General features: G+C 42.4%; 1 protein-coding gene across 3 annotated transcripts in view; it reads right to left on the bottom strand.

Annotated features, from left to right (window-relative positions):
- Nucleotides 1-22,893, bottom strand: part of WARS2 (tryptophanyl tRNA synthetase 2, mitochondrial) — a 56,865-nt gene that overhangs the window by 23,769 nt on the left and 10,203 nt on the right. The window contains exons 2-3 of one of the 3 annotated variants that reach the window (XM_036452566.2): nucleotides 17,435-17,482; nucleotides 4,596-4,853 (exon numbers count right to left, since the gene is read on the bottom strand). The exons of 1 other annotated variant lie outside the window; for it this stretch is intronic. In XM_036452566.2, the coding sequence (XP_036308459.1) occupies nucleotides 4,596-4,844 (249 nt within the window). In that variant the 5' untranslated portion in view covers nucleotides 4,845-4,853; nucleotides 17,435-17,482. The remainder of the gene's footprint in view (nucleotides 1-4,595; nucleotides 4,854-17,434; nucleotides 17,483-22,893) is intronic. One more of the 3 variants, XM_036452565.2, reaches the window with a different exon arrangement.

Consider the following 22,893-nt stretch of genomic DNA (forward strand, 5'->3'; position numbering starts at 1 on the left):
GGCCAACAAGCAAAGAAAAGATGCTCAGCATCAGTAATCACTGGGAAAGTGCAAATAAAAACTACATTTTTCTGAGTATTCAAAACAAACAACAAACTCTTTAAAAAATATTTTTATTATTGAGTAAAAAGAGAAGTACTGTTATTAATTTAACACACACACCCCCACTCCATCTTCCAATTCCACTCCACCCATAAATAAATCAAGGAGCCTGGGTTGTGGGCATTATGTGCATAGTAGGGTAGGATGGAAGAGAGGAAGTTATCATCTGCTAGGTATTGTACATCATATTATTAAAATCTCCAATTACAGACATTAAAAGGGGGCTCAAAGAGCGTGAGTAATTTGTCCAGTGTCACAGTGAGGTTCAGGCAGGTAGCCCAGAATGGAGGAGGTACAAACACTACAACTTGCTCATCGAGTCACACAGAAGCATAGATATGGTGGGGGGGGAAGAGGAGGGAGTGGTACTACCTGCAAACTTCCCAGAGAAGGAAATAACATGAGACGTTGGTTATTCTTATTTACGCATGGGCCATTCAGATCCTTTGCCGCTCCCTGGAAACTTGGGAGATGATGCCCGTTTTACAAATAGATCCCTCAAGTCCATCCATCTGTCAGATGTTCGTTTGCTTCTTTTCAGAGATGAGTTGAACATGCACCTGTTATGGGTGGTCTAACCACCTGAGAGGTCAAATCTGTCCTCAGAAATGCTTCCACCATTACTAGGACCCGGGAGAACACAAGAGATTCTCTGTCCACGGTTAGGCCATGGTGCTACACCTCTCAGACAAGAGGCCATGGGTCAGGCATAACTTTTGTTTGTATTCAGCGAGCCAAGATTCATGTAGTCAGTTCCCCGGGCCTTCATTCAGAAACTGATTCCCCCGTAGCTCCCTTTCCTTTGTTATTATTGATTTTCATTTCCTGGGAAACACAACATGACTCTCATTAGCGAATGGGGCCACAAGCCAAAGCCGCAGATTCCAATCTCCTCCCTCGACTCTTCCCTGGACCGTGTGGACCCTGTGTAACATGACGTCCTGTCCTTTGCTCCTGGCCTTGCAGGAAGGCATGCTGCAAGCTACGGTCTCCGGCTTTTATTTTCCATCTGCAGGGTGATTCACTGCAAGGAGAGTAACAGCTGAAGATGTGGAGAAACACACCTCACAGACAGCTGTGGGAATCAGATTGGATGTGCACTCAAGCATGCTGGAAATAAAAGACCATTGAGTTTGGCATAGGGATGAAAACCTCTGCCAAACACACATAGACAGTCCCTCTCTCTCTCTCTCTCTCTCTCTCTCTCTCTCTCTCTCTCTCTCTCTCTCTCTCACACACACACACACACACACACACACACACATACACACCTTTCAGAGAGACTGTACAGTTCCCCACATATGGCAAACATATTTTAGGGGAAGCACCATGACTAGAGGCCAGTGGGAGAGAAAGAAAAGGAAAATAATGAGAAAAATCTTCAATAAGCCTAAATTGTTCCAGTCAGACTGCTGAGAAAGAATGCAAAGGATTGGAGATGAAAATTATTGGTAAAATCAGCATTATAACCTAGCTAAATTCTTCCCTACTTCAAATGTTACTAGAACTTACTCCAAAGACAACAGTAGCACCTGGGGAACTAGCCTTTCTGTTTAGCTGGAAGCACTTTCCTAACACAACAGACACATGTGAAAAGAGTACACAATCTAAAGCAAACATGTTTTCCTCTAATTGACAGTTTCAAATATTCTTAATTTTACTTGTAAATAATTGCGTGGGGGGGTACAGGGGGGAGGAGGAATACACGTATAACTCATTTTTTTCTAAATTTAAATTCTTTATTGCTTAAAGTATTACGAGTCTCCTTTTTCCCCCATTGACCTCTCCCCAGCCCCTCCCACCCCCCACACATGCCCTCAACCCCCTGCTGTCTGTGTCCATTGCTTTTGCTCATATGCATACATACAGGTCCTTTTGTGATCTTGTACCACCTTTCCCCCCGTCTTCCCTCGTAGGCTGGACAGTCTGTTCGAAGCTTCTATGTCTCTCGTTCTATTTTTGTTCATCAGGTATAACTAATTTTAGCTGGCAGTGGCTCCCAACACTTTACGTACAATTGTACTCTTAAGTTTCTGTTTTCTCTGTGACATATTTAACGATCAATTAAACACACTGTGAAATTCCCCAACATAAAAGAACTAACAAAATCCTTGTCTGAATGTAAACAACTGGTCTCTAAGTTATGTTTAATAAGAATTGATTTATCAAACTTTCTAAAAATAAAACCACAGAAAAGACTCCAGCTTCTGCTCTGCGGAGTTATCGGTGAAAGTTAATCAGATCGCCTGAAGGAACACAAACAATCTGATGACTGGCAGTGGTGGAGGGGAAGACACACTGGCCTGGTGTTCTTGGGGCCCCATTAGAAGGCTCTCCTTAAACTGCGTTTAGAGTTTTGCCCTGAGGCTGGAAGGGAGGTGGCGATGCATGTTAAGTAGAATGATGACCATGTGACAGTGTGGGAAATGGACTCTCCATTTCTGAGACTGACACAGGAGTAAGAGGGTAATTAACTGTCCAGGCAAGAAATAATGACGGCCTTGAGGTCAGTCTGCCTCTCCACTGCCCATGTTCCACCAGCTCCTGAGGCAAAGGGCTGGTGGAGGAAAATAAGGTTCTCTCCCATGAGTGTACCTTCCAGAAGTGGTATCTCGGGGAGAACAAAAGCCCCGGATTTGCCACCTACTAGCTGTATGGTCTCAGGTAGCTAATTAAGATTTATTTGTTAAGCATTTTACTAAGTATGAGGAACCCCTCAGAGATGGAATTAAGAGTATTTTCTAATTTATTTACTCTTTTCATACCTTCATTTATTCACCTGTGAAAGAACAGTAATGCCCGACTTATATGCTATTTTGAGGATGAAAAGAGAGATCATATGCATGAAAAAGGCTTCATAAATCTTAAAAAGGTTAGCTATCGAATAAAAACTACTTTCAATATTTTTTCCTAGATCTAAAAATGCTATGAGTATTTTCTTTCCAATCCCCAACTATTGGAGACTCCATAGGTTGATGAAAACAGTTGTTAATGGTTGATTTGAATATTGCAAGACATAAAACATGAACAACCATGATGATGTTTTCACCTGCAAACATGAGGTCAGATGTTTAAAATAATAGCTGCTAAAGGGATCCTAGCTTATCTATAATAATAAAAGCATAATATGCTAATTAGACCAGACAGCCTTCTGGGATGAGGTCGGGCTGCAAGGGAAGCCTGGGTCTCAGGTTCCTGCCAGCAACCTGACGGAAGCCCAGGTCCTGGGTGCCAACGGGAAAGCCGGTGCCAGCAGTCAGGGGAAGGAAGGCCTACTCTTGCATGAATTTCGTGCATTGGGGCTCTATCTGAATGAGAAAAGCCTTCAGTTTCAGGATAAACCATGAGGAGTAACTTATCATCCTCCCCACGAATAAATGAAACTTTATGGCCATTCTAAAGGACTGATGTCTAGGCACTCCTTCCTAGGCACTATATGGGCACTAGGCAAGCACAGTTTCTATTCATACTGTTAAAATGGTGATGAGTTGTCGAAACCGATTTGGCTCAATGGATAGAGCGTCGGCTTGGGGACTGAAGGGTCCCGGGTTTGATTCCGGTCAAGGGCATGTACCTTGGTTGAGGGCATATCCCCAGTAGGGGGTGTGCAGGAGGCAGCTGATCGATGACTCTCTCTCATTGATGTTTCTACTTCTCTATCCCTCTCTCTTCCTCTCTGTACAAAATCAATAAAATATATTTAAATAAATAAATAAATAAATAAATAAATAAAATGGTGATGAGCTACTATGAGGGATGGTGGTTTATGGCCACCAAACGTATCATTCCTTGGTTGGGGCTCTGCCATAAGGTGAAAGCAGATATGTAATGAGGACATGATCCATTTAGCATTGTCATACTTTTTGCTACGGACTCTCTTAAGGACCCTGTCTCTAGGCTAGCCTAAGCTATCTGCCTGTCCCAGAGCAAGCGGATTCATCCACAGTGAAGATGTGAGTCAATATTTTGGCTCTGTTCTGAAGCCTTTCTTGGCTTGGACTCAAGTCACTGGACGTTGCCTTCCAAATTTCCCAGCTACTTCTCTCAAATCTTTTCAAAAGCTATTATACAAAGAATGAACAATGGGACTTCCAAATGCAATGCCCGATAAAGCAACATTGGAGTTACGTAAGCCACTGGTCGCTAAATTCTATCCTTGATCCCTCAGGAGATTAGGCAACAGTATGAAGTCATCCGTTTGAATGCAACGCAGTACAGAAAACAATTCCAGGCTCAGAAGTACTAATAAGACTCGACTTGGTATATATACACTTACCATGCATAGTAGGGGAAAAGTTGAAAAAATACTACTGCATTATATAGTGATACTTAATGCTATGTATACAAGGAAAACATTTAAATGAAACCATCACATTGGATGAAATCACCCCTAACCAATTTTTTTAAAAACTGGAGCTAGGTAAACCCATTCAAAATTTTCCTCAAAGAATCTGAAAATAGACGTGTCCTGGGCTCCCCTCTGAGAGGCTGACCTGAGATTGCCGGAAAAGGATGCTCCTCTCTGGGTCTATGCCGCAGGCCAGGAGAGCCGCCGTCATGTCCAAGATGCTCTGGCGCAGGACCGCTGGGTCTTGGGGGACAGTGATGGAGTGCAGGTCAACGATGCTGTACAGCACGGAGCCGGGCTCACTCTGTAAGCTCACCCAGCTCTCGATGGCTCCCAGGTAGTTGCCCAGGTGGGGGGTCCCTGTGGGCTGAATGCCAGAGAATACTCGCCTCATGGCATCTTTCTGGAACAGAGGAAAACAGACATATTTGCTTCTGGGGTAGACTCCACGAACCTTATGTCCAGGTTACCATAGCTACAATGGCTAGACTTATTTTTTTAAAACTGCAACCTGACAGTCATCATTCTCATGCATTTGTTTTGTGCCTACTCTAGGCAAAGCAGTGTTTGGTGCTATTAGGGTCAGAAAATTATATTTAAAACGTGGGGTTTGCCCAGCAGGTATAGCTCAGTGGTGGAGCATCAAACTATGAACCAGAAGATGATAGTTCGATTCCCAGTCAGGGCACATGTCCAGGTTTCAGCTCAATCTCCAGTGTGGGGCATGCTAGAGGCAGCTGATCAATGATTCTCTCTCATCATTGATGTTTCTATCTCTTTCTCCCTCTCCCTTGCTCTCTGAAATCATTTAAAAATATATTTTTTAAAAATAAATAAAACATGGGTGTGTTTTTTTGTAACTAAAAAACTTACAAAGACACATATACAAAACGGTTTGCATTCCCCAAGAGAATGCAATCAAACTGGAGAGAGAGGATGTGTTTATGAAGATAAGAGTACAATGTGGCAGCATGACCTTGACCAGTTTGGAAAGATAAATAGTGGGGTACAGGTGGGAGTTCACAGAAAGAAAAGATGACTGTGGATCCAGTGAGAAAGACTTCAGACATAGAATCAAATTTCATTGGAAAGTAAAGGGACTGCATGGCTTTTTCATGCGATTTCATTCATTTTGAAGTAAAGGCAATGAAGGCCATAGATTAGCAGTAAAAGGCTACTATTTACTTAATTCAGTTTTCTCTAACAATAATTGCCTGTGTAATATCAGCAATATCATATAATTAAGTGTATATATTAAATGTAGTTAATTATATAACTAACATAATTAAGTTTGCAGGATCTTGGGCTAGAAATTTGGAAATGGACACTCTATTTCTAATATGACCTCTTGATAAAGTTACTTAACTTTTTCATACTTCAGCTTCTTTTTACTTTGATAAATCATACTTGGCTTTTTATTACTTCAAAAGAAGTTACCCATCGTTGGCCCTTTACAATTTATTACTCAAGATAATTTTAGAATCATCTTGTCAAATTCCAAGAGAAAAGAAAATTGTTGGAGTTTTTGGTCAAATTATGTGGAATCTATAGATTGCTTTGAGGAGAACCAACATCTTCATACTGTGGGTCCTCCAATACAGGGAACACTTAGCATGTGAGTGTCTAAGGTAAAACCCGTGGCTGTAGTTGATAACACTGTGTCGTGTAATTGCAATTTGTTAAGAGACCAGAAGTTAAATGTTCTCACTAGAACAACAACAACAACAAAAACAAACCCATAAAAAACAAACAAATAACATAAATATGTGACATGATGGATATGTTGCTCAACTACATGGGGGAAACCTTTTCACAATTATATCATATTATCTTCATGCTCACTTTATATATCTCACAACTTTATCAACTATATCTCAACAGAGCTGAACTTTTAAAAAAAGTAACATTAAAAAGTCCTTATGTTTATACCTGATACTAGCTCCTAAGAGAGAAACGTGAGCTATTTATATTTGCCTTCCCCGTCCCCAGGAATTCCAAACACTACAGATACGGTCTGTTTTCACCCCATAGCTGCTCACTTTTCTCTCTGCTCCTGAGATGATAGTCCTAAAGTAGAATGCCATGTCATAGGTCCAAAGTTGCACTTGATGTAAGCACTCAGGAGACCTAAAAGATTTTTGACTCTGAGGATATGAAATATATCTTCAAAGTAACTGCAAAGAAATATACCTTACCAATTAAAACCACACACACACACACAATAGGCCTGCAAATGACTAACTCCCCAAATCATAATTTAGAAATAGTTCATAGTTGAGAACTGAGGCTCAGGGAGCAGGAGAGAAAGAGGGAGAGAGAAGGGGGTGGGGAGGCCAGGGAGGGAGGGAGGAGAGATGGAGAAAGAGAGAGAGTTAGCATAGAATTAGTACCTATCACTGAGGCATCCTCCAATACCTGAGACCTTAACCAGCCCTGGGTTCCTAATGTTGGAATAAGCTTTCAGTGAGGTAAAAATGATGAATGGGCGTTAGGGTCTGATTGATGAAGGGAGAAAGCAAAGCAGAAAAACAAGCTCTGAATTTAATAAATGGAAGAGAGAGAAAAATACCATCCAGAAATACCTGACCTGTCCTAGGATGAAGAGAGACTCTTTGTTAATGTAAAGAGTTATGAAGACTAGGAATATCAATCTGAAAAAAAAAAAAGAGAGAATATTTCCACATCAATCCCTCCGTGGTCAAACTAAGGACTTATTCCCCAGGAGAAATGGAGACACTAATTCTTGAGAAAACTAGAAGAGAAAAGCACCAGAGAGAAAAAGGAATTGCGATCAGTGGGCCAGGCCCGAACAGGACCTAATCCATCTTTTTCATTCTCCAGTTTCTGTGATTTTGTATGTCCACGCAGAGGGAATGATGTTATCGAGAAATAAAAGCAACAAGAAATGTTCCGTTCAATGTTTAAGCAGCCATTAAGCAAATACAGCCTGTAAATGAGAACTGGACTTTTGGTCTTAAAAATATACAGAGAGCATCCTGCTCTTCTGCGGGGAGTTTACGTTCGGTCTGTTCCCGGGCGGGAGTCAGCAGGCAGCCGGGCGGCGTGGCGGGGGAGACACGCCTGGTACCGTGACATCACAGGGCTGGAATGTGGCGTTTGGATGGTGGGAGGATGGGGGTTCTGTGTTCAAAAGCACTAGAGTTGGGAGGCCGGCGGGAAGCCTGGGCTTCCCAGTGGACGGGAGGCAAACCACAAAGAAAGCAGCTGTAGGACTAGCCACAGGCATTCATTCACTCGTGGGAAGCCCAGAGCATCAACCTACAACCCCATCACAGAGGACTGAGGGCAAAAAGGAGCATTTTCACAAAACAGGACTTCATTTTTATTTCAGATGTACTTCCTTACCAAATGCCACTTCCAACCAGCACGATGATTGGCTCATTTTGTAACAGGACCAGCACCCCCAATGGGCAGCTGTGGCCCTGGGATCGGAAATGTTCCGGAAGAGAGGGTGGGTGTGCGAATCAAAGGGAGAACACGCGGATCCATCTGGCAGATGTAGCCAACACTCTTCCCGTCTGAAGGTACAGTGCATGTGCAAAAATCATAATTATCTTAGCCTGTTAACCGGGGAGTTCCCTTTTTAATTATGCAACCTGTAATGGGCGCGTACTCTTTCACTAGGACGTGTCAGTACGTCACGCCCGGAGGACGTAATTTCATATTATTATTATTTTTTATTTATACTTAATTAAAATAAATGATATATATATTTTCATTTATTTATATATAAAGCACAGGAAAATACAAAATTACAAAAAAATAGAAAAGAATACCAACAAAAAAATGGAAACATCGAATTAAAAAATTATAAATTTTACAAACAATTATAAAGATTACAAAAAATATATACCATCTCTCTCAGGGCGCAACATATATTTCCAGGACGTATTCATACGTCCTACCCGTTCCCGATATTGTTTACGTTTGACGTATTTATAGGTCCCATTCAGTTAACAGGTTAATTTTAACGACGGCACCCAAATACAATTGAAAAATCCCAAGCTGCTAATTATGGGAAAAGACAGTTTTTATGATTCACTAAATAGAGCTTCTGTCTTTAATCGCAAGTGAAGGAAATACATTAAAAGGAGGCTGCCTACTGGTTTTGAAACTCAATGACGGTGGGAACCAGACATCAACCAAAGATTTCAAGACTCATTACAGAATCCTGCTTACATCAGGCTGCAACGTCAATTGTTCATCACACCTGTCTCAACCACAGTCAAAGGTAAGCCAAAAACTTGGCTGAACAACTCCTAAGTCCAATTGGTCCTATGAATGGCATGTTATCACAGATTGTGATAAAGGCCTAGCCAGTGTGGCTCAGTGGTTGAGTGTCAACCTATGAACCAGGAGGTCACAGTTCAATTCCCGGTCAAAGCACACGCCTGGGTTGCAGGCTTGATCCCCAGTAGAGGGCGTGTAGGAGGCAGCCAATAGGTGATTCTCATCATTGATGCTTCTATCTCCCCTCTTCCTTCCTCTCTCTGAAATCAATCAAAAATATTTTTTTTATAATAGTAATCAACAATCGTATCAACTAATTGGGAAGAAAATCTCTTTCTGTAAGGCTATTTATTCTGTATGTAAATAAAATATACAGCTTAACACTCTCGCACCTTAGCTCTTTGTTGGCATCTCTCATCCTTTATGTCATCCAACTGTTTCAATCCTGGGCTCCTCGAATATCTCCTCAAAGCTCTTTAAAATGTGTCCACTACCAATTAGTGATTTAAGAGCTGAAACCGGGGCGCTCCTGCATAGCAAAATAGCACTTGAGCCGGGAGGACCCAGGTGCTGTGTCTCGGAAGCTTTCCTTGGCTGAGGCTCAGCATTGTTCTGCTGCAGTCAGCTCTTTCTTCCAGAAAATACAGGAGCCCGGGGTCTGCGGGGTCTGGGGCCAAAGTGCTGACTCAGCACCGGGGAAAATGGGTTTGTTTCTGCTTACAAATGAAACCAGATGCTCAGATCCTGGAATCAATACAGTAAATATTAATTCAGTATAAGAGAAAGCAGGTCATGTATGGCCCCCAAACAAGAAATAATATGTAGGTCATCAATTAAAACAGAAGAAAAGGTCGTTTTTTAAAAGGGGGGGGGGAATTACCTTTTTTTAAAAGACTGCAGTTTTCTTAAGGGCATAGGTGATAACACTTGGTACTTATTGTTAGGCCAGTGAAAGGATTTAAAAAGTTTCCTAGAGACTTGTTTAAGCCGCTTCCAGATATTAAGAGGGGGCCCACCTTTCCCTGTGTGCCTGTGCTGTCCTCCCTCAGCGGATGGAATGCTTCCACACAGGACTTTTCCTTCTTGGGCAAACGTCCACGATCAGAGCTTCCCTGGCACCTGCCATCCTCATCTCGGGAGATGAACAGGAATCACTGGCCTCACTTTCCAGGGAAGGACAGGCAACGTTAAATAACCCGCACGAGACAGCAGACCCGAGCTCCCACCCCATCTGGTCTGTCTCCTTCCTTCCTGCGGGGCTGCATCCAGATAGAATCTCCTGACTTCAAGATGGGCTTGGCCTGGCCTTGAGGAACCCTCGCTCCCACCAACACCTCCCCGCCGCCCACACACTTCTCAGAAGGGGAAAGTGTGCCACAGAGAGGTTTACCAAAAGTAAGGTGACCAGACGCCCCGCTTTTGGCGGGACAGTCCCGATTTCCCCCCAAAAAAATCGGGACCTTTTTAAAACGCCGCGGGATGCGGGACAAATTGTTAGGAATCGGGACTGGTCACCTTAACCAAAACGCCAAGGGCACACAGCAGCTGGGACCAGAATCCTCAACTCCAGAGCTTTCACTCTCTCCTCCCCTCCCTCCTTCACCTCTCTCTCTCTCTCTCTCTCTCTCTCTCTCTCTCTCTCTCTCTCATTCCTCCCCCCATCCCTATCCCAAGGACCCTTCCCTCCCTCCTTCCTAGCCTCCCTCCCTCTCTCCCTCTCCCAGGGGTCCCTGGCCGCCCTCCCTCTCTTTCCCAAGCAGAACAGACCCCTCCTTCACCAGCGCCTCATTATTGCACATATCACACCGGTCACTTGGTAAACATTTTCTTATTTGCTTAGTAAATATTTTCCCACCTAGAATAGGAGCTCCTCTAGGCCAGGGCTGTCTCTCTCATCTTTACATGCCCGTGCACAGCAGTGCCAGGCACATTGTGAGCACCTAATAAACGCTAGCAGAATGAATGGCAAATCTTTTCCCCCCACTCTGGCTCCAAATGTAAAATAACCGTAAACAACATGGACCAAATGTTCCAGTTATGGGCAGTTCTTAAACAAGCGATGCTCTAAGAGCTTGTTCGAAAATTGGTTTTCTGCAACGCACAGACTCAGCTCTTTACGTGGCGGTTAAGCTCCTGGAAGACAGCCCGTGGGAGCCTCGTGGAGCCCACAGTCTTCCAGAAGAATGATTTTCATATCCCATTTCAGCTCTGCCCAAACACCATTCATAAAATGGTTTCTGTGGGAAGAGGAACTCCAAGTTCAATTGGGACACCAGACACCCACCCAGCGGCGGCTCTGTGACGTCGAAAGGGCTTCAGGGGAGCGATCTGATGTGAAGACGAGGCTGCATTTGCATGTGGAATAGACTTCAAACATTAGACTGTATGATCACTAACAGTGGGGCAACATGCCAAAGCTTCCTCAAGCGTCCATGAGCTTTCTCAACACTGTACTGTGAGGACAGCCCTGGGGGCAGCTACCTGGGCCACAAGGAAGAGCAGAAAGAAGGTAGAAGCCAGGCACTGGACCCTTCAGTAGGTGCCAGTATCCCATACCAGCAGCAGCACCAGATCAGGGAGCTTGTTAGAAATGAAGCCGGCCAGTGTGGCTCAGTGGTGGAGTGTGACCTATGAACCAGGAGTTCACTGTTCGATTCCTGGTCAGGGCACAGGCCAGGTTGTGGGCTTGATCCTCAGGGTGGGGTGTGCAGGAGACAGCTGATCAATGGTTCTCTCTCATCATGGATGTCTCTATCTCTCCCTCCCTCTCCCTTTCTCTCTGAAATCAATTTAAAAAAATTTTTTTTAAAGAAATACAAATTTCTTTGTCCTCACCCACAAGTATCAAAGCAGAAATTCTAAGTGTGAGCTTAATCCAGGAGAAGAAATGAGAAGGGTTAGGCAACGGGGCTTGAACAAGCCCTCAGCTCCTTCTGATAGAAGCTCCCGTTAGAGAGGGATTGAGGGGCACCAATGTCTATGCTCCAGATTCCTTCCAACTACAGAAAATGAGGTCCAGATGAAAACACTAGCAATGAAAAAGGGAAGACATCTTCTTAGCCAACAGTTCTCAGCCCTGGCTGCACGGCGATCAGCTGGGAGCTTTAAAAAATGCCGATGCCTGGGTCCCGTCCTCAGAGATCCTGATCCAAACGGTCTGGGATTTGGCGTGAACATCGGGATTTTTAAAAGCTCCCCAGGTGATTCTAATGTGCGGCCAAGATGGAAAACCACTGCCCTCAGCCAACTACTACACAATCATTCTCCGCCGCTGCCAATCTGCTAGGAAGCACACACAAATAAAATAAAAAAGACTGTAAAAATGTGAAAAGTCAGTCCACTTAACATTTACATTTCAAGGCAATGCAATCCCTGAGACAGTTGTGTATTAACAAGTGATCGGAGGCCTGCTTGGCTTCAGGCAGTTCTGATGTCCCGCTCAGCAGACTTGGGGGGGGGGGGGGGTGTTTATGGCCTCCAGGTTGGGGAGAAAAGGCACCTGTGACAGGTAAGCGCACCACCTTCCACGGTTAAGTGAACTTCCTTGGCGATGTCTGTAAGGGCTCGAGGATTCAGGAAGCCTGCATACCCCGAACTTCACCAAGAAAATAATCCCACTAAGAAGGTTTTGACCTCGGAATTGTAATGGGTAGAAAACAAGCATCTCTGCAAATACATCCTCTAAAGCTCTCTGATCCCTGTCAGAGAGTCCGAATTCAACACTCTAGCAGCTGCGCGTCTCACGTTAGCTCCATCAGATGACCAAAACCTGTACTAGCAACAGGAGGTCTTGGCTAAGGGAAGCTGAGATGCCAAAAAGTCTCATACACACGTATGAGGAAACTCCATGACCATCTCCAATGTTCTGAACCTCCGAGGAGAATGTCTTACAAGATACCCACCGTCCAGAGGAGAAAACATTTCTAAAGTTATTTTCATGTCTTAACGATAGTTCAGAGAGGGGGGAGTAGTAACTTGACTCTCTTGGCTGTCTTGACCACTACTAGGAGAAAGAAGTCTCATTTTCCAGCAACCCGTGGCTCCTCTCTCATCATCCAACCTGTAGCCGGATACAATCCCCAGGGCTGTTTTCAACATTCACATCAGTTCAGACCCTCTGTCAGCTCAGATTAACTCAACTTCAGACTAGTTACAAAAACTGGCAAAGCCAAGCAGTAAAATACGGTAAGGATAATTTGTGTGGCTATTAACCGTGGTTAAGAAGCAAGCTCTAGCTCCAGGTTGCCTGGGTTGAAGTTCTGTCTCTATTACTTATATGGCCTGAGCATCCACAACACAGGGATGGTGGTATACCCACTTCACAGGGTGGCTGGGGTCTGGAGTGAGAGTATCAGTGCGAAGAGCTTGGTGCCTGCACACAGTGAACAATCCATAAATTAGCTGACCACTTATGAAGGTAAAAAATTTAAGTATCACCTATGTATAATTGTATATATGTATAACTTGAATTTATTGGGGAGGCATTGGTTAATAAAATCATATAGGTTTCAGGTATACAGTTCTACCACACATCATCTGTATGTTGTATTGTGAGTTTATCACCCCAAGACAAGTCTCCTTCCATCACCAGTTATCCCTCCTTACTTTCTTCTACACACACACACACACACACACACACACACCCTGCCCCACATCCCTTCTCTCTGGCAATCACCATACTGTTGTCTGTCTGTGTACATGAGTCTTTCTTTGCTTACTAGTCCCTTCATCCTTCTCACCTAGCCCCTGACCCCCTCCCCTCTGACAGCTGTGAGTCTATCTCCACTTGGTTAGAAACAAAAGAAAAACATAAACACTTGGGACTACATCGAACTGAAAAGTTTTTGCACAGCAAAGGAAGTGGTGGCGTTAGGACTTGAACCGACACAGATCAGCTTCAGTTGTCTGTACCGCAGAGGGAAGCTAGGAGGATGTAAGCAAAGCATTGTTTGCTTTCACCCCCTCTGATCCAACAAATGATGCTACCCTTCTAGAAATCTGCTTTAATTTTACATTATCATGAACTTCTAAGGAGACGGTGCTCCTCTCTCTCCCTCCCTCTCTCTCTCTTTCTCTCTCTCTCCCCTCACAACAAAGATCACTGCCCTGTGTATTATAGGTCTGTCTTGTTTTCACTTAGAGGCGGTGGTCGGCACCAGGGCAGGTGACAGGGACGGTGGTTCTTATCCATCTGGGCAGCAGCTTCCGTGCTAATTCTAAACACAGGTGGTGAGGGAGACAGCCAGCGGAAGGGGGAAGGAATCACCGCTGACATGTGCACCCGGGAAGATTGATGGTTTCCCTCTCTCCTGTTCCCCAACGCGCCGGCCCGGGGGCAGAGACGCGGGCGCTGCTGGGCCGGGGACAGTGAAACACACGGCGCAGTGTCTGCCTCGCTGCAGCGCTGATTAATGAGACTGAAATGACACAGAAAGCAGCGGCGCTCCGGCGGGGGAATTCACAGGCCTTCCTTTCTTTAATGATTTCCACAAAAGCAGTTCCCATAAACAGCCCGGCCTGATCTGGAGTACCCCGTGGCTTGAGCGAGGCAGGGGTATATTTGGAGGAATGCGCCGAGCAAAGGGGGAGGGTGGGAGCGGAGCTTGTAAGGAAGTAAATTAATTCACGTAGGATCGGTGGGCACAAATCATAATGCATGAATTCCCCTCCTCTGTCTGCTTCCAGGTAAGGTTATTCACATACTCAATGTAAAGAGAGCCCGAGAGGACACTTTCACGAAGATTTCTCTGCTACAACACTCTTGGTGTTTTGAGCTGGGAGATAATATCACCTATTTTTCATGTTCTACCGTAGCTACATAATGTATACATTAACACGATAATTTGTCTCTGAGAAAAGATGAATTTTAACACCAAATATTATTTCTGGTGTTTACTATCAAGTATCTATTGGGCCTATCCATTGGGAGTTCCCACCAGCCGCTCTTCAAATGTAATACCCTATCAAAAATAAGTCTAATCATGTCTGTGATTTTTCTTGAAGCTCCTTAGAAAGGATTCTTGTAATGCTTTGTATGGAATAAATAAACTTACGGAGAAAATGAGAACAATTCACATTTGGAAAGCAGCATCAGCTGATCATGAATTTATTATCTGAATAATCTCTGGGAGCTCTCAATGATGGGCCACAATCATAGGGAACCAAGAGTCCAACACATTTTGACATGCCACGTAGCTTCCTGCGTGCCGCATCTCTGGACCTCACGCAGTTCTGGGAGTATACGTACGCAGATGCAGAGACTGTTGTCAAAGAAGTATCAGTATAGGAGGCATTTCAGAATTTCCAATTCCTCACACTTACCAAAAACCTTAGAATTTCCCACCGTCGAGTGCTTAGCTCTTACTGTAAAACTTCACCTTCACATTCATTTTCTACTCCTATTTAATGGTGATGTCACAATTCCGATTTGTACTCTGTGTATACATGTGTATGTGTATCTGAGTGCATAAAGTAACAACAGTCTTCAGTCAGTTGTCTCATTGTGCCTACTAAAATTCAAGAGTATTTCTTTAATTACAAGAGCCTTCCCTTTTCTGATAGTTTACACGAATTGGTGACTTTTTCCTCATTGTGGTATTAAGTTGCATCATCATGTATTGTTCAAGCTGAAGAAATAATTATTTTATCAGGAAGGAGATGTAGCATTATAGTTTCATTTCTATAATTCCAATGATTTCATTTGGAATTTGTGCATTCCTATACTAATAAAGTTGTGAATGTATAAACCATAATAATGACCCTCTTTTATATTTTAGTTTGCTTTCCAATAACTCCAAAAAATTGCTTTTATTCACCAAGGAGTATTTAGCATGTCCCCTTTGAGGTTAATGCTGCTTTCCAAGTAGCTTTCAAACTCTGATTTTGCTTTTATATATTATATAGTTTATATGGGTATATTCTATTTTTGTAAATATGCTTTGAGTAAAAAATGATAATTTTCCAACAGCATCACCACAAAATCAGCACTCACACAGAAAGTATAATGATTTAAAATGCAATTTACTTCCTAGTTTTTCAGACCACTCGCTCTTCAATTTTTACATTGTACACAATTCTCTTCTGTGAATAAATTTCAGTAGGTAAAATAATTAGTGCTCTAATAGGTAAAATAATTGAGTACGTAAAATAATTTAGAAAAGAATTAAAATAAATAATAGAATATAGCTCTCACAATTTCAATCCAATGGTTGAAAATACATTATTTTCCATCTACTTATTATTGAACAATCATTAATCATAAAATACTTGGTACTACAAGTGATACCACTAGTTGACATTTTTGCGAAAAATAACATTGACTTTTATTTTGATCCTACTATCAAATAATCATAGTTATTGAGAAAGTAATAGCAAATGTTCAAATCTGAGCATCTGAAACAGCAAAAAGAGTGAGTGACTTTATTTTCCATCTTGATGAGAATTTTTTTAAAGCTCTGTTGCAGAAGAGAACAGCCCAATGCCCTTTCAGATGATTTGTGTTACAAGTATTTCACCAGTTCTCCCATGTCCCTGACAATTTTACCTTCCTGCTGGTTCCTACCCCACCAGCACTGCTGAGTTAACAAGACCCAAGTGTACCTTTCCCGCCTTTCTCTTCCACTGCCCCACTCCATGAATTAGCCATAGACCCGTCTTAGTTCCCTGAAGGGCTGTACTCTTTTTCAGCCCCAGCCCTTCGTACATCCAGTTCTCTCTGCCTTTCTCCACTTGACAAACATCAATTACCCCCTAAGAACCAGTTCAGATGTTATCCCATTTGTGAGGTCTTCCTCCCACAAGACCCACAATGCTTTGTTCTCCCTCCTTTACAGCACAGAGTTGTTCTGGAATTCACTTTCCCTACAAGACTACCAACCGTCAGCAACCAGTGAAATCTTCGTGGGTAAGAACCATGTTTTTATTCCTAATATCAACAAGGTGAAGGTTCAATATACAAAGAAGAAGGCAGTAGAAATGAATTACTATGTGTGGCTTAGAGAATGCAGGAGCTGGGAATCAGTCTTAAGTTTTCCTGACACTCAGCAGCCCGGGGGGAGAGGAGAATAAGAAAGACATTTACCAAGACTAGCTGGGCATTTTCAAATGATCCCTTCCCAGGTTACCCCTGCAAATGCTAGTTATTTTTTAGTCAACGATATCTACAGCACTCAGAATACTTTTCCCAATTCTTAATGTATTGTAACATTAGTTGAATCTATACTAAAATGATCCTGGAATAAAATGCCCTGAAACATATTACAAATCCCTGAAACAGTGGCTCCACTCTCTGTAGAATGCAAGCAATCATACCTTAAGGTTCAGAGTGAATTTTATGTGATGATTTCCTGACACTTTATTTTAATAATATGCTGTTAAAGAGGCATTCACAAGCACAGAGGAGCTCACGGTATCACGTGGGCTCTGCCCTTGGGGAGAGTGTGTCTAACCTACAATACGGGGTCATCTCCTCTTTTCTGGAGGACAAGCATCGCATGCACCCCGCTGGGGACCAGGCGCACCCCTAGTCCAGCAGAGGCCAAAACGCTGCAGGACCAGGATTTTCTGAGTTAAGAAATGGGGTTTATGGGAAAACCTAGCGGAAATGGATCTGAATCGCTAAGAAGGGTAAAATAAGAATCTCACAATCAACATCAGATGGCGGGTGATGACTTCGACACGACAAATAACCTCTTAAAGCAAAATATTTTGAAATCTAGTTCCTCCTTCACTTACCTGCTGTTGCTATGGTTCAAGGGGTCAAGGCTTCCACTGTGGCGATTCCTAAAACCAAAAGCAACGTGGAGGAAAAGGCTTTGGTCCCACGGGTGTGCCCAGTAACGAAGCAACGGCAAACTCCTAATGTTGACTGGGAAGTCGAGGAGAAGCGTATGTTTTAGTATCTGGATCGTTTTAACTTCCCTTTGTTAGGAAATAATCCATTTGGAACATTAGTTCACTGATTTAAAATCATAACAAGACCATGCTGTATTTTATGAATACAGCGAACAAGTCACATTTGACTAGCCTCATCGTAAGGAATGTCCTCTGTACACCACGGTTGCTCCATATTTAATTACGAAATGAATGAGAGTTTCATCACCGGGCTCCTTTTTATTCTCATAGAAAAATAAGTATTTTTCCTCCGTTTTCCAAACATGTCTATCCCTGTCTCCCTTTCCCTTCAGAGGCTTTTACTGAACTAAAGGCACATGCTATTAAATCTGAGTTCCTAGGGTATCTACCTCATCCATGTTATAATGGAATGAGGTGGAGCAAAATGACATTATTCAAGGACCTGCTATACGTGCACAAAGCTTAGCAGGGGTAATGCTGCTAAGGATCATCAACATTGCTTTGCTTGATTTATGTTTGGAGATTTTGTTTTCCTTTTTTTTTTGTTAACTCTCACCCAAGGATATTTTTCCCATTAATTTTTAAAGAGGGTGGAAAGGAGGGAGGGTGTGAGAGACAAACATCGATGTGAGAAAGACACATCGATTGGTTGCCTCCTGCACACGCCCAGACCAGGGGCCAGGGATTGAACCCGCAACCCTTCAGTGTACAGGCCGATGCTCCAACCAACCAGGGCTTGGCTGGTTTTCTTAATCTAGAACTACCTGTTTCCCCCCCAATACCAAGATATCTGAAGAGAGAAGAGAAGGACAGGAGATTCCGAGAGGAAAGTCTCTGAATGACACCAGCTTGGATCAGAATGAGAAATAATTTGGCTCTACTGGATACACTGAAAAAACCAGAGTGCTGTTGTCCACAACACCCCCGTTAGGGAGCTGGCCAGCAGCCAGCAGGGGCTTTTCCAGCTTCCTAGGTCAGCAGGAGAGATTCGGAAGTTCCCCTAGTATTTAGGGTGCAGCTCGGGGCCCATTCCTGCTCTCTAGGAAAAGTCGTACTCATGGGTAGGGCTTGGCAACTCTTCCCGCCATCTCTGTGCAAGAGATAAGATGGCAACGGTCCTACAATGTTACCTACTGCAGAAGCTATAAATTCATCCCTCAGTACATCCTGCAAACACCCCAGCCAAAGCCTGCTTTATCGGGGCTTAGCGTGAGATGGCCTCCAGCTACCTTAAAGCACAGCCATATGCTCCCCGGTATTACAGGTCTCATTATGCAAGGCTCCTCCCCAATCCCAGAGGAGACCAAACGACATGCCGTTGCTTGCTTTTGCTTCCTATCCACATTTTAAAATAACAGAAGAGAAAGAAGAAAAAAAAACCAAAAAAAAAAAAAAAAAACAGCCACAATTGGCTCCAGTTGGTGTGAATAATGAGACATGGTTGTCAGATTCCTGGAAAGCTGCCAGTCTGGTCATTAGCTGGCCAGATACTGGGCCCACTTATCCAGAGGATAAGGAATACAGTTTTAAATGAGGTCAATTTTAAGAAGACTTTAAATGTGGCATTTGGGTGTGGGATGAAACCACCTAGGAATTAAAATCCTCCACACATTAAGTGCTCACCATAAGAGGTAGGCTGGAATGAGATGAAGCGTCCTCCGTTTTGGACAGCAAGCCTGGCCCAATTAAAACCTGGTCTTTTTTTTGAAGTCTATGATGGAAGAATCCTAGCTCTGACAAGTTGGCAGTAATCCTTGTGATCTATTTTACTGGGATATATATCCATATATACTGCAAAACTGGAGCGCAGACCCTGCCTGTGATCATTAGACAGACTGGACCAAGTGCCTCAAGCCTTTGATGCCCCTGACATATTATTTTCTGGATGGTGTCCAGCAGCCCAATGCAGAATAGCTTTTTCTCTACTGTATCCAGATGGCAAATGGAAGAGATCAAATTCAACAGTTTCAGGGCTAACCTTAATGGATGTGAAAGGCTGGCTTCTCGACCAGCTTTTCAGGGATCTACAATACAAAAAAAAAGCCTTTGAACAAAGAGACAAATAATTTCCCCCCTCCACACCCCCGCACCACCACCACCACCTCTTCAAAACTAAACCATGGATGTGGTAATGTGGTTCAAATCCATCTTCTGGTTGAAAAGGACAGCCAACTATCTGATCAGTTCTAATCACTGATACTCTCATGACACCTTCTTTTATTTTTTTTTTAAACAGTTTTACAGTTTTTAATGCATTTTAAGTTAAGAAGGGAACGCTCTAATGATACTTTGTGTGAAGTTCAGATGGGTGTTGTTCTTAATATTCTCGACAGCATTTTCCTCCCTTCAGGCAAATATTTTCAGTCTTCCTCTATTTTCTCCAAAACTTTAATAATAATAATAATAATAATAATAATAATAATAATATATACATGTGTACACATATATACATATATGTACACATATAATTATATATACACAAACATGCACATACACACACACACACACACACACACACACACACACACACATATATATATACATATATACACACACACCAATATATACATATTCCTAAATGTTTTAGCAGCAACATCTTATAGTAAGACTAGAGGCCCAGTGCCCCAGCTGCCTTGGCCCTCGCAGCCCCAGCTTCATTTGGAAGGCCAACTGGACCGTTGTTCTGCTGTTCGATCTAATTAACATATTGTCTCTTTATTATATGGGATTCTCATACCCTCACTACAAGCTGAAATTCAGAGTGGGCTGGCATGAGTCTTACACGTTTTTATTATTGTATAAGCATAGACTAGGACTTCACTATAAAGCCATTTGTGCAGGAAGGAATAAGGTAGGAAGGTCTACCTCACTCTCCAGGCTTATTGGAGTTCCAGAAATACCTCATTATAAAACAAGTTCACCTGAAAGACTGATTGTTGCGGATCATACTGCAGGCTGTGTAATGAGTTAAGCTGTAGAGGAGGCAACTGTGAGGAGGAGGGCTCAGTATTTGAAAGAAGGGAACAAGTTTAACCTCTGTGAGTCAGCAAAACAGAGATAAGGTGACTTAAAGTAGGAGTTCTTAACCTGGGTTGATGAAATTGTACACAGGGTTTTGAGAATTTATGCACGTATTTTTCTAGGTCCACATTTTAATCAAAGGAAATAGTGACACCCCTCCCCTCCCAAAGTATAAGAACTCTTAGCATAAGACTTAATAGAAACAAGATGGAGGACATTAACATATCTAAAGAAAGACTATGCCCCCTGGATGGGTGGAAGCTTAGAAAAAGCAGCTCTATTGGAAAAACCTTGGCCATGTGTTTAAAGAGCTGACCAAGGGAAATGGTGCTGTGGTAGAGGCCAGAAATATGTAGCCCAAGGAGTATGACCCATAATGGAGATAGAGCTTTGGGTTATCACAGCTTGATTACACTGGCCAATGAGGTGATCCAATGAACATCCCTATCAAGCTATCTTATTTAATAGTTGGGCTTCCCAAATAAATTTGCCTGCAAATGGAGACTATGACAATCAATGAGTAAAAGTAGTTGGTACTCAAGATCATTCTTTATTCATATACTAGAGGCCTGTTACACGAAATTCGTGCATGGGTAGGGTTCCTAGGCCTGGCCGGCAATCAGGGCCAATCAGGGCTTCCAGCTGCCAGCCAGGGCCTTCCTTGGTTCCACGCCACTTCCTGGTGGTCAGCGCATATCATAGGGAATGATCAAACTCCTGAGGGGACAATTTGCATATTAGGCTTTTATATATATCTATATCTATATCTATATCTATATCTATATCTATATCTATATCTATCTATCTATCTATCTATATATATATATATATATCCTTCCCCAGGATGTCACCTTCTACTTTTTCTTCCATCTCTCTGGCTACTACAATCTTAGATGGTTCTTCTCATCATCCCAATCTCTTAATGTTGGAATGCTCATTGACTCAGTATTCAGATTTATTCTCTTCTCTTACAAATACTGCTTTTCTTGATGATCTTCCTGTATTAAAAACAAATTTAAGAGTTATTCAGCTGATAGTACTTCCATCAGTGGTCATGGTTTTACTACTGCTCTTTGAAGAGACATTCCTCTCTCTCCCCATCGCTTTTCACATGTGGTCCAAATGGAAGCTGGGTGGCCCCATCTCCACATGGTTAGTCTAAAGATGGGCATTTGACTTTCAAGAAGACAGGTGTCATGCAAGCCTGACCAAAAAGTCTGCTATTTAGACAGAAAAATAAGATGAGAGGATAGCCGTGTCTCTATTTGAGTCATAGATATGTTAATATATTCCCAATCAAAATTAAGGACACATGGTCTGCTGAAGAATTTCTGGTCCATTTTAGAATGTGAAAAACAATGTGGGAAATGTCATGTGGATGCTGAAATGTTGGAATATCCAAGACATTTAAAAAATTTATAAGTACTGTACAATTGGTCCTTGATTTAACAAGATGTCTGGCCACTGTAGTCACAGACTTTTTAGGAAGATGCTATAATCAAACCTCTTCTAGCAGAGATGACATTCTGTGACAGTACTATGATTAAGCTTGGTTTATTTCAGGTTTTATTAAACATGTTAATGATAAACTGATAAGCAAGTATAACAATGAAACTTTCCTTACCAACTTCCAGCCACTTTAAAAGAAGAAAATGAAAGTTCTTTGTAATGTACATATAAAGTGCACTTACATCACACTATTTCATTCTTATCATAATGCAAAGAAAAATGCAATAGCACTAGGTTGGAAGCTTACAAATGGCCTTATTGTCTACATAGTGTAACAGTGCAGTGAGACATAGGGTCTTTTCTGTATCTACGTAGAACATACCAATATCTATAAAGCAAAGGTACTAGACATGGTTTGACAGGTTAAAGGGACCCAAAATAAACAATTCAGAAAAATGGCAAAGTAATACAATTATTTCCTTCATGAGTTGGAGAAAACATACAAAAACTACAATGTCAGTTGTTGTATAGATAATACAGCACATTTATTGAACCAGTCTCTTGAGGCAAAATGGTCCTCAAAATGAAATTGTCTCGTCTTAATCCTTAACCCTATACTTCTTTCTATATGCAGAGGCAACAAGCTTTAGTATAATAAACAGAGGTAGAACACTCCAGTACAATTAGCTACACCTATGAAAAATAAAATGGGGCCTAAAAAGTAATGAAAAATGTCACTTATAGCAAGTTGGAAATTCATAGCCTACTTGGAAAATCATTAATATTATCTCCCAATCATCTAGATACCTGGGGCAATAATGAGATCACTTGTTAACTCTAGCAAACACTGAGCATCTTCTGTAATTAAA

This window comes from Pipistrellus kuhlii, unplaced genomic scaffold (assembly GCF_014108245.1).
Source record: "Pipistrellus kuhlii isolate mPipKuh1 unplaced genomic scaffold, mPipKuh1.p scaffold_m20_p_24, whole genome shotgun sequence".
Lineage (NCBI taxonomy): Eukaryota > Metazoa > Chordata > Mammalia > Chiroptera > Vespertilionidae > Pipistrellus > Pipistrellus kuhlii.